This window comes from Falco peregrinus, chromosome Z (genome assembly GCF_023634155.1).
Source record: "Falco peregrinus isolate bFalPer1 chromosome Z, bFalPer1.pri, whole genome shotgun sequence".
Classification (NCBI taxonomy): Eukaryota; Metazoa; Chordata; class Aves; order Falconiformes; family Falconidae; genus Falco; species Falco peregrinus.
The window spans coordinates 44317042-44333576 of record NC_073739.1 but is presented as its reverse complement, the minus strand read 5'-3'; the positions used below and the strand labels follow the sequence as shown (position 1 = coordinate 44333576).

Below are 16535 nucleotides of genomic sequence, written 5' to 3'. Positions count from 1 at the left end.
GGAATTTTAAGTCAAAAGTGACTGGATTTTACTGATGGTTAATTTTTGTTGTTTACTAGGTGTTGAAAGATATAAAACATACTTTAGAAGGAGAATTCCAGCAATTCGATCAAAAGACTTGACTGGCCAACTATGCAAAGCTGTCAAAAGCTGTCTCAGTGTATCAGATGTACTAAAAAATTTAGAACTGCAGGGTTTGCTTCTGAGGGAGAGAGATCTAATACTTTTAACAAAGGTGAGAATATATATTAGTATACAAATAAATGGAAAATATGCTTAGAATGTAGAGAAGTAGCAATGAAATTATAATCACAGACAGGGATGTTCTTTCTAAGATACTGTTGTGTTATCCATGATATGAATTACTCTGCTGCGACATTTAGTATAGCCTAGTTTTGCTGAACCTGTCAAAATCACATAACGTTCCCTTGCCCTGATTCATCAGGGCTTATTAGAAAGATCATAGCAACATCTATACCATGTGTTTGGGGCATATAACGTAAGCTTGTGACTGAAACTTCTGTGCATGTACATAATAGAAGGCAAATTGAGGGACACCAAGGAGATGAAAACAGGTCTTCAAGATGTGTTATTGCAACACTGTCCGGTTTGCTCATGAGTGGCTTCTATGAAAGGAGATTGCTGCTTGTTGCCTGTAAGCTGCAGCTCCCCGGCTTAAAGAGAGCTTTAGGGTTCACTTGTTTTGATCTTCCTCTGAAACCCCTAGAGTTTCTTGTAGGGCGTGCAGGGAGGTCTGAGCAGTTTGGATGACTTGGTCTTTTCTCTGTGTTTTTGCTTTTCAAGCCAGTTAACAAACATTGCTTTTATTCTGAAGGGTTTGGCCACAGCTTCATCTCTGGAGAGTGTCTCTTTAGCCTACTGTCCAATTGGAGACAGAGGATTAGAAAGTAAGTTCAGGATCAAAAACATGTAAATATACTTCCCCCTTTTTTTTAGTCCTTTAAATACGTAAGTTTTTTCAATAATTTCATTCCTGTTTTAAATTTGTATATAGTGACTAAAATAACAGTCTTTATTCTATGTGACTTATCAACATTTAAAGACTTGAATTTCCTCACTTGGTGCTAGTAAATAGCCATACTACTTTATAATTATGTTTATACTTTTATTTAAAGCAACAGTCATAATATTTGTTTAAGATTAACTCTTTCTTGATGTGTTCATGTTTACAGAAGTTGTTCTAGCTTGTTTAGCTTGTTTGTACAGTCTTTGCTAAACACTTGTACTAGAAATATATGACCTTTGAGCATAAATGTATTTGAAATGCGCTTTGTATTCAACACTAGTTCTTTGTCGAGCCTTTTGCCTGTTGAAGCTGATTCAGCTTCTTAGTATAACAGTGAAAAAGTGTGTTCTGATCATCTGGCTGTGGTGTAGATGATATGCATGCTTTTGTTTCCTTCAGCAATCTGTCAGAGTGTAAAGAATTCAGCTACTATCAGATATGTAAACTTCACAGGATGTAGCCTCACATGGCGAGGGGCAGAACATATAGCAAATGTATTAAAGGTAATTTAATCACCTTTCTTAGAACCAAATGTTCACAAGAATGTGAACACATTTGATTATTTTTTCTTCTACTTTCAACCTCTAAATCCATCAAAGTACTTTGTGAGCAGCATATCTGAAGTATGTGAATAGTCCTCCTGCAATTTGTGACTTTGCCACAGGTAGCTTAATTTACTGGTGTGGGATTTAAATGTGGTATTTCTTAGTAAACATCAGTTAAGCAAATAACAGTTCAGACTGATTTATTTTCTTTAAATGAGGATTAGGGTTGTAAGTGTCTGATGCCTATTTTGGGAAGTATGTCTTTCGTTGTCACAAATTTTGAAGAATGTTTAAGTGTTCTTAAACACTGGGTAAGAATAATTGAGTTTACAGTTTACTAATTAGTTAACTAGTCGCTTCTAATCTTGTGACTAGTACAATATTCTGATTAATGTTAACATTAGTTTGCGTGAAAGCACATAATCTCGTAGTGTGTATATCCTATTCAAGATGCATTGAAAGTGTCTGTCTGCCAAAATAAGGTAGTAAGATGGTTTTTAGCCATATTTAATATTTAACATTGCAAATCAGATGGTCAGAATAAACATGACTTAACTGTAATGTTTAAAAGTTACTTGTGTTTCTTGAACTCGGAAATGGTATAACTGTTTCTTGTATCAGCACTCAAACCATTAAACATCAATTACGAACAAAGATAACTTGTGATCTTGTCATCAATATTGGCTTTGCCCTTGCACTTGGTAACACCTTCTTTGTCTGCAAAGTACCAGGCAATGAAAAGACATGGTGAAGCTTGGGCTGAAAGCCTACGTTACAGGAGACCTGACCTTGACTATATGACTGGCTTGAGGCGGATTACTTTCAATTGCAACATGCTTGTTGGGGATAGAGGAGCAAGTGCCTTTGCAGACTGTCTAGGAGAGGACCTTTGGCTAAAAGGTATTGTGTAATATTGACTCTTAAGATATAGGAGTGGCAGGCAGAAAACTTAAAATTCTCAGTTATAGCAAATGTAGCCAGAAGAGTAACTTGCTGTTTGGCTGGGGAAGAGTAATCTTTTTTTTTCATTGAAATTTCTCTTCCTTTTTTGAATTGTCAGAGTATCTGAATACCATTGTGTCATCTAGTATTGCCCTCCAGTATTTTGGAGAAGTAATTTATTCTACAGTGTATCTGTCCAAAATGACTAATGGTGGTGGTGTAAGTCAAATACTTACATGCTGAAATTGTTTTATAGTTTGAGTGCCAGGTGTACAGGTAACATGCATACTGATTGAAGAGTATCAGATTAGAGAATGCTTAAGCAAACTGGACATACAGAAGTCCATAGGCCCTAATGGGATGCATCCACAGGTGCTGAGGGAGCTGGCTGATGTCGTTTTGAGGCCACTGTCAATAATCTTTGAGGGCATCATGGTAATGGGGAGGGGTGCCTGAGGATTGGAGTATAGCAAATGTCACTCCTATCTTCAAAAAAGGCTGGGAGGAAAGACCCAGGGGGAGCTACAGGCCAATCAGCCTTACATTGATCCCTGGGAAGGTGGGGATGTGCAGCCATCCAGAGGGACCTCAACAGCCTGGAGAAATGGGCTGATGGAGGAACCTCATGAAGTTTAACAAAAGGAAGTGCAGTCATGTGCCTGGGAAAGATAATCCCATGTGCCAGCACACGCAGGGGCTGTGTGGCTGGAAAGCAGCATTGCAGGAAGGGTCCTGGAGGTGCTGGTGGACAGCAAGCTGACCATGAGCCAGCCACGTGCCTTTGTTGCAGGCTAATGGTATCCTGGGCTGCATTAGGCAGAGACTTGAGAGCAGGTTGAGAGAGGTGGTCCTTCCTCTCTACTCAGCACTGGTGAGGCCAGACGTGGGCTCCCCTGTACAGGAGAGAGTTGGAACTATTAGATTGTCCAGTGAAGGGCCACTAAGATGGTGAAGGGACTAGAGCAACTGTCATTTCAGGAAAGGCTGAAGGAGCTGGGACAGTTCAGGCTGGAGAAGAGAAGGCTCAGGGTAGGTCTCATTAAGGCATACAAATATCTGAAGGGAGGGTATAAAGAAGGTGGAGCCAGGCTCTTTCCACTGGTGACAGGGCAAGAGGAGGTGGGGACAGACTGAAACACTGGAGTTTCCTCCTGAACCTCAAGAAACACTTCATTACTGTGAGACTGACCGAATACTGTCACAGGTTGCCTGCAGTGGTTGTAGAGTCTTCATCCTTAGAGGTCTTTAAGAGCTGTCTGGACACAATATGGGGCAACTGGCTTTAAGTGAGCCTGCTTGAGCAGTGTTCAGTAAGATGACCTCCAGAGGTCCCTTCCATCCTCAACCATTCTGTTATACATGTGCATTGTGGAATCAATGCCAAAGCCACGATAGTACTATTTCATGGTGACCACCTAACTTATTCATGTGAGCAAGCAATGAACTTGTAGAAGCATTGACTCAGACTTTTTAGGCACAAGTAGTGTGTTTGTACATAGGATGTTACCTTGAGCAGTTGAATTAATTGGTAGCTGGGAATATTACGTCTACTAGGAATTGTCAAGAACAGTGACTAAACTGTGATTTTATTTTCCTTCCTTTGTAGTTGTTCAGCAGTTATTTCTTAACGTTTATCTATAATACTGATTTAAATTTCTAGTTTTCTTCTCTGAAAGTAATATCCTTGTTGTTACACATAGCTGTTATTTGTTCTCTTTTCTCATGCTTCGTGTTCTGTGAAATGGAGGTTTTCAGCAGGTATGGATTAACTGTATTAGGTATTGACTACAGGTTATGACACTAAATTTATTTTTTCTTTTACCTCCTTAAACATTTTAGCACTTGATTTGCAGCAGTGTGGAATATCCAATGAAGGAGCAAGGTCATTATTAGATGCTCTTCAAACTAATACATCATTAGTGGTTCTTGATATAAGAAAAAATCCATTAATTGGTATGTATCTGCATCTACCTGTGTCGGCTTTGTGTTTTTGTTTGTGTGTGTGTTTGCTTTCCCCAGTAACTCTGGGTGAAAAAAACATCTCACTTTTAAGGAAAAAACCTGCAACAGTATATTGCTAAACTTTTAAAATGGGGGAGGGGAGCAGGGTGGGTAATGTGTACCGCTTATTCAGTGATCTGTTTGTTTGCATACTTATCATACAGGAAATTCTTAATAAGGTATCTTAATTTGTTCTAGATCACGTTATGATGAAAAACATAATTGAAAGAGTTCTTATGAATGGAAATAGTGCTAACTCAGAGGTATGTCTTAGGCATTTGGGAGTGAGTTTGGGGTTTTCTTCTTAGCTGCCATTGCTTTTTGAAGTTTTTTAAAAGGATGACTGTTCAAAATGAATCTAAAACAGTTATTCTGCTAATAAACAGAAGTCTGACTTTTAAGCAGCTTAAAAACCAAACAAAAACCACTATGAAGAGAAAAACTAAAAACACTAGCAGCAACATGATATTGTATTGGACATTTTGTATGATTTCTTATGTTATTCAAGATGTAACCTGTAAAAAAAACAGGATATCAATTTAAGGAAGATAAAAATGGAAACGTATGCATATACTTCAGCCTTACCACAGAACGTTAAGTAAATACTGCTGCTAGACTGCTGGAAGGCTTTCTACTTCATATGTCTGGTTAACATAGTAATAATCACTTTTCATTTAAAAGAAAAGGAAATCACAATTTAAAATTCAATACTTAATTTATGTTGAAACTTATTTTTTGTCAATAATTTACATAGTTAAGACTTTTTTAAAATTTGCTAAAGACTCCTTTTGAGTGCAAACCATCTAAGAAACCAGAGTTTAGTTAAAGTACAGAGCTTCTTGCCATCTTTATCTACTAGTCCATAGAGAATTTACAGGAACATGCATAAACTGAATGTCTGGACTACTTATGATCAGATACACTGTTTAAGTGCTGAATCTTTTGTTTATAATACAGAAATCGGATTCAGTTCCCAAAGGAGACAGCAAACAAATGAGTGCGCTCTTGTTCTTGTTTTTACACAGCTGCAACAATCCCAGTTCTTGTTCTGGAACTTACTGCTCTTTTGGATTTGAAAAGTTTTAAAAGTCAGAGTTGTGGATCTGTAGGTAGTACATGATAAAATGAGAAGTTTGTGTGTAGAATTCCTTGAGGATTAATACAGTTCCCCGTTTCAATGAAAGACTTTCTTTGGAGAAATTGAGGGGTGTGAAGGAGTACTTTTTTTCTCCTTGGCAGATGCAATCAATGCTTACAAAGTATTGCAGGGATCACATGAAAATAGCATCTGCCTGGAGATGCTCAAGATGATTGGAAAGCTGAACCATGAAAAGAAGCAGCTTTCTGGGGAATTTTCCATGTACTAAGAGGTCACTCGACTGAAAGACATTTGTTTTATATTCATCCAGGTAGTGCAGTATCTTAAGTTCTATTAGGGATGCTAGTAATTCTTCATACCTTGTTAACAAACAATATGAACAAAACACAACAGACCAGCAGCTTTCTAAATAACCTTGCTTGTTCCACAAATAAAAACAGCCTAGATCCTTTATTTCCTAAGCTCTGTGACTAGGCTGTTGTAAATAACATTTGCTGTTTATCATGGGAACAGTCCAGGCACTCAAAAAGGGATAATCCACCTGTTTAGCAAGATCAGTGCAAACATTTGATGTTGAGGTTGATACTCTTTTGAAACTGAAATACTTAACTACCCTTATCTAGGAGTTACAGTTGTTTTTGAGCTCAGTTGCAGAAGCCTGGATATTACGAAGAGAAAAACAGTTGAGTTCCTTTGAGGTGGTATCTTGATGTACTCTATATTGAAAGTCAGCAATGTGGGGTTTTGTCCTGTGTGTAGCTGTCGGTGGTGTGTTGTTTTTTAGTGGTTTTCTATCTTTTTTTAAGGAGTGAAAATGCAGGGAATAAATTAATAAATTGTCAGAGGTGTTAATGAAGACAGACAGTTGGTCACTAAGCTGTGTTGCAGAAAGAACTGCAAGGACTTTCTTCATTCTGTCAGTAGTCAAAGTTCAGCTGTATGATTTTAAAAAAACAGCATACAAGTGAAAACCAATTGAATGTATTTGTGAGAATCCTAATAACGTTCTAAATTCTGGATGTAACCAACACTCTGGTTCTTTCTAGTTTTTAACAAGTTTTATCATAATCAAAAATTTCAGTTATTTTTCAGATTTTCCATGATTTTGTTTGTGGGGGATCAGTTGTAGACTAAGTTTACAAATTTAAAGAAGCAATGTTTGTTCCTTGTAGCTTAAGCTTGTTGAACAGAATGCAGTCAGTTGGCATACTTTTGTTATCTGTGTTCTCCCAAGTATGTGAGGTTTTAGAAAGATGTGCTGGTGTATTTTTTGTAGTGGAGAGAACAGGGGTATTTATCTTTGGAATTATTTAATTTAATAGGAATTTTGTTTTATTTTACCTGTTGTAGTTGCTAGAGATCTGGATTTCATATTGATAGAAAATGAAGAGTCAATTGGACTGTTTAGCCTGTGTGTAGAGACTTGAACGCAAGGTGTAAGATGTAATTTTCTGTGTGAAGCTAATCTGTCACTTACTCTTGCAGCAAGTGGCCTAACTCATACCATGTCTCACCCACAGATAACTAAAGAGTTGCATGGATGATCATACCTAGTACTGTCTGCAGTTTCATCTACCTCTAATCTCAGCTTTTTATCATGCCAAAGGCTAATGGTCATATTTCTTACGAGTAAAACTCAGTGAAGTGTTGAATTTGTATTGAGAAGTGGCAGAGCTGCACTCTGTACCATCTCACCATGGCACCTGTTGTGTCAATTCCATGGTTTTCCTTATGCAGAAAATATGTTGAGGTGCTGCTGTGTTGCTTCACAAAGAGAAGTTTGTTGGGCTTTTGAATGGCCTCGTAGTAGTAAGGCATCATAACTACAAAAGATCATGTCTTGGCTCCCACAAAGAGCTGTTATATAGTATACTGTGACCACTTGCTTACTGGAGACCAGTCACAGCAGCCCTTCCATCCTGTTCAGCATAAAAGCTGGTTGTTTCTCTTTGCTTTTCAGTAGCATGTAGATGCTTGCCTTTTGGGCTGGGTTTTCAGCTTTGAAGAAGAGAGGCCTACTGCTAATGGATGCCTTTAAATTTGATGGGCAGCTAAAAAAGAAAGTTGTATTATCCTAGCAGCACTGTGTAGCTAGTGTAGTGGATTATAAAGGCAGATATGATTGAATGTAGTAAGTGATGAAAGTTTGTGCAGATTCTGGGGGAGACTGAGTAACTTAAAGGAGAAACCCACTGAATGTGTCTATAAAACAAGTTGCTTTCATAGTCTCAGCTCCAGGATTTAGTCATTTTTCAACCCTGTCTTAATAAATTTACTGTCTTTATGCTTAGGTGTTGTACAACAGTAGCAGGAATCTAGACAAGAGACAGGCTACTGGGCTAGATGAGCTTTAGGTTTAACCTAGTATAGTGCACTTTTATGTGTGTAGTAAAAGAAAATTAAGATACTCTTGCTCTTAGAAGTTACAATTTAATTTTGCTCTTTTTGTCTATTTTTTATTTTAAAGTGAACAATTCACTTGTCTCAGGGGCTACATCCATCTGCAGACCCAGCAAAACTTACATAAGGAATATTTGAGTCCAAAGTTTAAAAAAACAAAAAGAGAAAGCTTTTCTTGCCAGTGATAAACTTGGACTAAACTTGGTTAGTTAGAGCATGGTAATGGCATTTTAGTCTTTGCTGTGCATTAGGTGGGAATAACTTTGGCCTACTGTTCCTAGTACTCTAATGCGGGATTTAGGGCTGATAGAAGCTGTGTGTTATTATCAGCTGCGTTTCCTTTGGTGGTTGCTTCAGCATGAAACTTTGTATTAACATAGCTTGATGCACACTGAAAAATAAGTGACAGTGTAACTTAAGAATATCTATGTGGAATAATAAAACTTTTATTGGGTAGAGGGGAACCTTTAAGAATAGAGCTGTTGCTGACTGGGAAGGAAGTATGAAGTACATCAGTTGCCTTTGATTGTCACTGTGTCTTAATTTTAGTTTGGTGACTTTCACTGTGTGAGGGTGAATTTTCATTACAGGCAGTGAAAATTAAACTTTGTATTTTTTTAAAATACTAACTTTATTGGTAATACAAAATCATGTTAGGGAAGCTCTTATTACTCTCAAAAACTTTGGCTTGAGCCAGTCATTCCTAACAAGCCAGCTTTCTGAGAATGAAATTCAAACGTCAGTTTCCTTTCTATAGGGTTGGTGCCCCTTCTTTTGCTATAAAAGAAGTGTTTTGCACAAGAGAGAGGAAAATATTCAATGGGATATTATAGTGGTGTGTTGGGAACGCTTTCTGATAATGTAGCATTCAGTTGCATTGAATCTGTGTTTGAATTGGGGTTTTGTGGGATTTTTGTTTTTCCTTAATTTTACAGTTTATTAAGTTTTCTGTAACTATCAGTATTCTCCATGTATCTGACAAAACCTTCTCGAATCTTAAATGAGCATCTCTTTAAATATCAGTTACTAAACCAGTTTGTCTTTAAAAATTTTTTTCCAGTATAAGTGGCTGACGTCTCCATCTTCCAAGGATGCTTTGAAAACTAGACCAAAGAAAAGAACTATTATCCTAGGAAGTGGTCGAAAAGGAAAAGCTACTATTCGTATTGGTAATATACTGTGTTTATTTTCTCTGACTGGAGTAAGTTTTGTCTACAAAATAATCTTTTAGTGTTTAAGAGCTTTAATTATAAAATATACAATGCATCTAAATGCCAGTGTTTTGCAGAATACTTGTCTTCAAAAAGAATTCATGTATTCTTAATTCAATAATGTCTTTTCTACCATCAGTGTTTTTCTGTAGGAAATATGCTCGAGTTTCTAGTGCTGCTAGATATGTGGCTGGAAAAATGGTAGGATATGCCAACTTAAATATGTGGAAGCACTGCACGTATTTATTCTGAGCACATCCTTTTCACGAGCTTTTTGGCGGTAGTAAGTTGCCTAGTTCTTCTGATGTTGTAACCCTGCTGTAGGAGACCATCCTCTGCCCGAAGAAGCAAGCATGCATTTTTTTACTGATGTACAAAATGTTCTAAGATTTTTTTTTTTTAACTTCATGTAAAGTTATGAAAACTAGTATGTTTAAAATAACATGGGTAATTTGAATATATATAATTCAGTACTGATAGCTGCAATACACTAGTTTTCAGTAAGAGTAGAAATTTCACTGTAATACATGTGCCTGTCTTTCATCATCTTTGCTGTAGTTATTTGGAAGCAGAGGTAAGCATAAATCAAGTTGAAGTCTGTGTACAAATGAACTGTGGTGATAAGGGTGATAGAAGAAGAAAATGCCTGACTCAATTACAGTTGGGGTTTTTTTGTTGTTTATCATTAAAATGAGCATCTTTATAATTTTTCTTTATCGTTATTTTTATCATTAAAAAATTAGGGGTTTTATCTCAGAGAAACAATAACCTGACTTCTCACTAGTTTTACTATATGAAATACTAGGTGAATGGTTTTCTGGGCTTGTTAGTTTCTGACTCAGACAGAGCCTGGGGTAGAGTGATCATCCACATGAGATATTTATTCTGAATCTACTTTGACTCATAGTGTATAATTTTAAACAACAACAATAGAAGACTGGACTAGTGAGCATGACTTGTCATTATTATTCCTCTTCAGTGCAGTCATTGCTGGTGTTCTGTAGAAGCAATCAACATGAGTACCAGCTTTATATCTTCAAGCATTTTGCTAGTTACAAAATCAACCTTCTTCACACTACAGCCACTAGAGGGCAATCTGAAGCACAACAGATAGCCTTATTGTCTTTGTGGCCTGTCAAAGCTCCCACCTGAGACAATGGAGTTAGATATCTGAAATTATTAATGTGAATAAACCTCTTCAACTACACAACTTTGCTTCCTTTTTTGAATAACAGCGTCTTACTTAACTGCTATGTTAGGTTGATGTAAGTATACCAGCTTACAATTGCAAGCAGATAAGCTTTCTTTCTGAGGAGCAAAACAGAAGGTTTTGAACACTTTAGGAAAATTAGGCTGAAAGATTTCCTACAGTTCCTTTAATTAAAAAGGAGTCTTTACTTATGAACAGTAAGCTGTGAATTTATATGTAAATAACTGGGTATAATGAATTCTCTTTTCTCCTATTCTTGCTGTTCAATACAGGATTACAGCCTAAAAAGTCTGTAAGTCCTGGGGGAAAAAATACCTCTGTGAAAGACAGTTACTCACCAAAACCACTACCACCGGGTGCAAAAGGCTTCCTTCCTTGGCGGACTGCAGAACGGGCAAAGAGATGCAGGTGAGGTTTTTCATAGTACAAGGGAAAATACTAAAGCATAAAACCTGCATGATACATGTAGTAAAAGCAGTGTTAGTTTTTTGAAATACATATTTAAAAGTTACACACAAAATTTCATATTGTATCCATAATGTTGTTCTGTTTATATAAATGTTGAGGCTGTTACATAAATTCTATTCCAGTAAGTTTTTAAAGTACACAAAAAGATGTAATTTGATGGCCATAGGAGTATTCAGGTGTAGCAAAAAAAAAACCCCAAAACCCAAACCCATCGTCCTTGCTTGTTCTCTTGTTACTAATGATTTCTCAGACTTATCATAGCTGAAGATGCAAATTAGTGTCCTAAGCTGGTAGTATAGTTGATCTAGCATCCAGTTCGAGGTGCCTAGGTTTTTTTCCACCTCTTCTTTCTGCTCCATCTTCCCAATGCCAGTGTAATTATTGTGATCATCTAAGTCCTCTGAAGTAAAATTAAAAATTTGTTATACGTGGAAACCATAATACTGTTATTCATGCTTCCTTTTGCAAGTTTTTGTTAGTTTTTTTGTTTTAAATGGATTTTCTAGACCTTGACCTCTCAAAATGGAGGCTATATAAATATTTAAACAAAAAATTACTTAGTGCTCTATAACTATTTTTATCAAAAATTGTCTTCCACAATGCTGAACACCAAAATCCTCCTGTTGACTTTAGTCCATAATAATTAGCTAAGCAAGATGCCTATTGAAGATATTAACGTTACTATGCAGTAATGTTGCTCTAATTAATGATTAAGTGGGAGTACTAATAGAACAAAATGAGAATGTAGTGAGTGTTAAAGGATACAGTGCAATGTCTGATGCTGGTTTTAGTCTTACTGCTTCACCTGTCCTAGAATCCTGTGTTTGGAAATGAAAGTAGCAATGATGACATAAATTTACTTTTCTCAGAAGTGTTTTTTTCTGACTTTAGAGGAGGGACAGTGGATAATACTGAAGAATTACCAGTGAAGATTCAGGTACTGTGTCTCTAATATGATGGTTTATTTAGCAAATGAATGTCTGAAAGAAAGTGAAAGTAATCTCAATAGAATCTTACGGTCTGAAAATTAGGACTGGAACATACTTCTAAAGCTTCTCTCTCGTAGAATTGCAAAATAATAGTTTATGCCTGCATTTGGTTGAAACTTCTTTGATACTTAGTGTTACAGAAATAAGTAAACTGTCTTTTTGTTTCTTAGCCTTATGAACAAGGTGGGTTGGAGTATGGGTACAGTTCTTCCAGAGACAATAAGGAGAATAAACAGCATTTTTCTCTGAAAGGTTCTGCACCCCTGTTCCTCTTTCCTCGTTTTGCTTTTGGACTGCATACTTGTGTTTGCACCCATCTGTGAACCACTGTCATAACATACCAGCAGGGGACAAAACATCCCCTCTTTCTTCATTCTTCTTCACATTTTATTTCCATCTCCCCCCCTGCCCTAACTACCAGGGAAAAGCTGGAGAAGTGTGTTAGTGTGTATTAATGAATTAAATCGGCTCACAGAAGGTCTGATGGTCGCTGAAGCCAGCACACTTATCCCCTGCTCAGGCATAGGCTTCGCATGGCTGCAGTGCTTAGGGAAAACCTGTCCAGCACAGACTGTCCACAGGCTGCAGCTCCTTTGGCCCATCCCTCTGCTCTGACATCGGGTCTTCCCTGGCTGGAGTGTGGGTGTGAGCCCCACCGTGGAGCACCTTCCCCAAGCCCGATGCTTTGCTCTTTCTCACTATTTATGTTCCCTTCTTTTCTGCTTGTCTAGAATTTTTTACCCTTTCCTAAATACATTTTCCCTGAGGTGCCCCTCTCTTGGCTGAGGGGCCAGGCTGTGCCCTGTGGTGGGCTGGTTGGAGCCAGCTGGAAATGGCTGTGTCCAGTGCAGGACAGCACCGGCTGCTCCTCACAGCAGCTGCCCCTGCTACTAAATCCTTGCCACATATACCCCATATATGCACACATACACTTTTTTCTAATAATTGTTTTATGCAATTTAACTTCAAAATTGCATTGCTGGTCCATGTATATGCATTGTAAGGAACTCTGGGAAATGATTCCATTTAAATTAAACTTTTGGTACTATTTAATTTTTGATTTTTACTGCACAGTATAATGCTGTGAATGGATGTATTTTTCTTTTCTGATGTAATTAGACAGGTATTCCTGTGAAAGTGACAGTAGAAAGCGCTTCTACATCTGAAACTGAAGACACAGAAGATTTAAATGATGTTGTCCTTCATCCTGATTCATCAAAATCATTAGATAAGATCAACATGACAAAGTGTCAGCAATTACAAGTAAGAAGCATGTTCCGTGCCTTAAACTCTATAAAGGCGAATTATATCAATTAAACCAAGTTTTATTCAGAAAGTTACGGTTAAGCTAATAACCAGTGATGGAGCAGGATTTCTCTATAACTTAATTATCCTGCATTATGTCACACAGGTTTTTGTCTCAAAAGATGTGTGTCAAATATGCACTGGATTTCTAGTCTCTGAATGTACACTATAAACATATTGTCAAATCAAAGCCATAATAAGAACTTCACTTAATATACAGAGATGCAATATGCATAATGACTTTGAGTCTTGAATCATGGTTCACAAATCTTTTGATTGGTGTTATTGCCTGTAGTATTTCCTTCTAAATATTTCCCTTAAAAATGTAATTTAATGGTATTTCTAAGAGTTGAAATATTGTAATGTTTGTTGTGTAAAAATAGTTAAAAAAATAACAAAGTGTGTTAAAGCTCTGTTACATAATTGAGCTTGGTAACAAACTTTTTTCATTTGCTTTTTATTATTCCCTCTACTTCTTTGGTAGTTTTAAAAAACTAGCAGTAGTGAGACTGAGTATTGCTGGAAATGACAGGGAATGTTCTTACAAAAGCAGGGAAAAACAAAGGGTGTGTTTCAGTGGCTCAGTAATGCCTCTGAGGTAATCTAGCACTATTATAAAGTAACGGCCTCAGGCTCAGGGCATGAATTTTGTTTGGAGAATTTGCACTGCCTCCAAGTGAATGCTGCTAAAAGTGAGACCTGTGGTCAGTCTGGTTTTGGTGGTAGTTGTCAGAGAGTGCCATGCTGGATGAATTAACAGTTCATGTATATAAATCTTATGACCATATAGCTGTCTTTATGTAAGTGAAGTGAACTTGAAACTTAACTTGTTGCAGATATATATGCAATAGGAAAGTTAGGGTGGCTTAAGAGTTACTGTGGAAGGCAAATGGACTGTACAAATACTGCATAAATATGTACCTGCCTTTTTTTTCAGCTGATGTGTACTTCTTTAGGCCTACTCTCTTATTCGCTTGAGAACTTCTGTTCAGGAAGATTTTCAAGGTTTTTACATGGTACTGGGACTTAAAGTTGTATAGCAGCTTTCTTCTTTGTAGGTGATTCATATTACGGGTCATGTGCAATATGCTGACATTGTGCTGTACGGTGGCTACAACAGTCTCATCAAGAGCATTGTGCCTGGAATCATGGAATTCCATGTCATGCGCATGTCAGATTTTCCTGTTTGTTTTTTCTTTTTTTTTTTTCATTTGAAAACTAAAATATTTTTTTAGGCAATGGTTGCAGGTCTGACAGCCCTGTTTAAGCAGTCTTAACTGTTTGTTTGCCTCACCCATCCTTTTTGTTACACTGATGCAAAGCAAAGCCTCACATTATGGCAGAACCAAACAACAGCTTGTCACCACTGAATTGTGAGGTCTGTTTCCCCTCTGTCCCTTAAGTGCTTTTCCATTTGTATCTTCAGTGTATTTTTCATATTTATCTCATCATAAGACAAGTTGATTCAACTTGCTGAATGCGAAGAAAACTCACGTAGTTCAACAAGAAATGCAGAGTTGTATACCTGGGGAGGAACAGCCCCATGCTGAGGGCAGCTGCAAAGCAGCATTGCAGAAAGGGCCCTGGGGGTCATGGTGGACACCAAGTTAAACACAAGCCGTGGTGTGCCCCTTGCGGCAAAGGTGAGTGGCATCTTCAACTACATTAGGAGGAACACTACCGGAATGCTGAGGGAGGTGATCCCCTGTATTCAGTGCTGGTGAGACCACAGTGGAGTATTGTGTCCAGTTCTGGGCTCAGTGCAAGAGAGACATGGGCATACTGGAGAGAGTCCAGTGAAGAGCCACAAGGATGGTTAAAGGACTGGAGCATCTCTTTTATGAGGAAAGGCTGATGGAGTGGAGAGCTGTGACTGATCAGCCTGGAGAAAAGAAGGCTCAGGGGGAACCACATTAATGTATGTAAATACCTGAAGGGAGGGTGCAGAGAGGACCTTTCACTGGTGCTCAGTGACAGGACCAGAGGCAATGGGCACAAACTGAAACACAGGAGGTTCCCTCTGAACATCAGGAAACCCTTTTACTGTGAGGGTGACTCAGCCCTGGCACAGGTTGCCCAGCGAGGTTGTGCAATCTCCCTCCTTAAGAGATACTAAAAAAACATCTAGACACGATCCTGAGCAGCTTGTGGTAGGTGTCCCTTGTTGAGCAGGGGGTTGTACCAGACGACCTCCAGAGGTCCATTATAACTTCAGCCATTAAGTGATATTTCTCCAGGTTAGTTTTCAGCCATCTTAATGACTCACATTGGGATACGTGATTAGGTGTGTTCCAAAACTGGAGCATGGCAAATGGCAGAAGTCTGTGGATGATGATGTGAGAGAGGAAATGGAGGACCTTTTTTATCTGCGTTAATTTGGCTTGGGTACTGTCATTATTGTGTCCTTCGCATAATCTGCATCCCTTATTGAATGTGGCAGGGAGCATTGCTGCAAAGGATGAGGAAAGGCTGAGGTACTTAATGCTTTCTTTGTCTCAGTCTTTAATGGCAAGACCAGTTACCTTCAGGGTACTCGGCCCCCTGAGCTGGAAGATGGGGATGAGGAGAAGATTGCAGTCCCCACAGTCCAGGAGGAAATGGTTAGTGACCTGCTGCTCCACTTAGACATGCACAGGTCTGTTGTGCTGGATGAGATCCACCCAGGTTACTGAGGGAGCTGAAGGAAGTGCTTATTGAGCTTTGTCAAGTATAATCTTCCCTGGGTGAAAAAAGCTGGCTGGATGGCCAGGCCCAAAGAGTAGTGCTGAGTGGAGCTACATCCAGGTGGCGGCCATTCACAAGTGGGTTCCCCAGAGTTCAGGGTTGGGGCCAGTCCTGTTTAACGTCTTTATCGATGATCTGGACGAGGGCTTTGGGTGCACCCTCAGTAAGTTTGCAGATGACACCAAGTAGGGACGCAGAGCGTTGACCTGCTGGAGGGCAGTCAGGCTGTGCAGAGGGACCTGGGCAGGCTGGAGCGATGGGCCGAGGCCATTCCTGGGAGGTTCAACAGGGCTCAGTGCCGGGTCCTGCCCTTGGGTCACAGCAGCCCCACACAGCGCTACAGGCTGGGGCAGAGCGGCTGGAAAGGGCCTGGTGGGAAAGGGCCTGGGGGTGCTGGTCCACAGCCGGCTGAGCGTGAGCCAGCAGTGTGCCCAGGTGGCCAAGGCGGCCAGCAGCACCCTGGCTGGTACCAGACACAGTGTGGCCAGCAGGGCCAGGGCAGCGATGGTCCCCCTGTCCTGGGCACTGGTGAGGCCGCACCTCGAACGCTGTGTTCAGGTTTGGGCCCCTCGCTGCAAGAGGGACGCTGAGGTGCTGCAGCGTGGCCAGAGCGG

At 39.1% G+C, this 16535-nt stretch overlaps 1 protein-coding gene across 4 annotated transcripts in view; it reads left to right on the top strand.

The window, feature by feature from the left end:
- Positions 1-16535, top strand: part of CEP78 (centrosomal protein 78) — a 30691-nt gene that overhangs the window by 2834 nt on the left and 11322 nt on the right. For all 4 annotated transcript variants that reach the window (XM_055790955.1, XM_055790953.1, XM_055790956.1 and 1 more), the window contains exons 3-12: positions 60-235; positions 836-908; positions 1427-1530; positions 2298-2472; positions 4354-4467; positions 4714-4778; positions 9075-9183; positions 10708-10843; positions 11795-11840; positions 13012-13155. In XM_055790955.1, the coding sequence (XP_055646930.1) occupies positions 60-235; positions 836-908; positions 1427-1530; positions 2298-2472; positions 4354-4467; positions 4714-4778; positions 9075-9183; positions 10708-10843; positions 11795-11840; positions 13012-13155 (1142 nt within the window). The remainder of the gene's footprint in view (positions 1-59; positions 236-835; positions 909-1426; positions 1531-2297; positions 2473-4353; positions 4468-4713; positions 4779-9074; positions 9184-10707; positions 10844-11794; positions 11841-13011; positions 13156-16535) is intronic.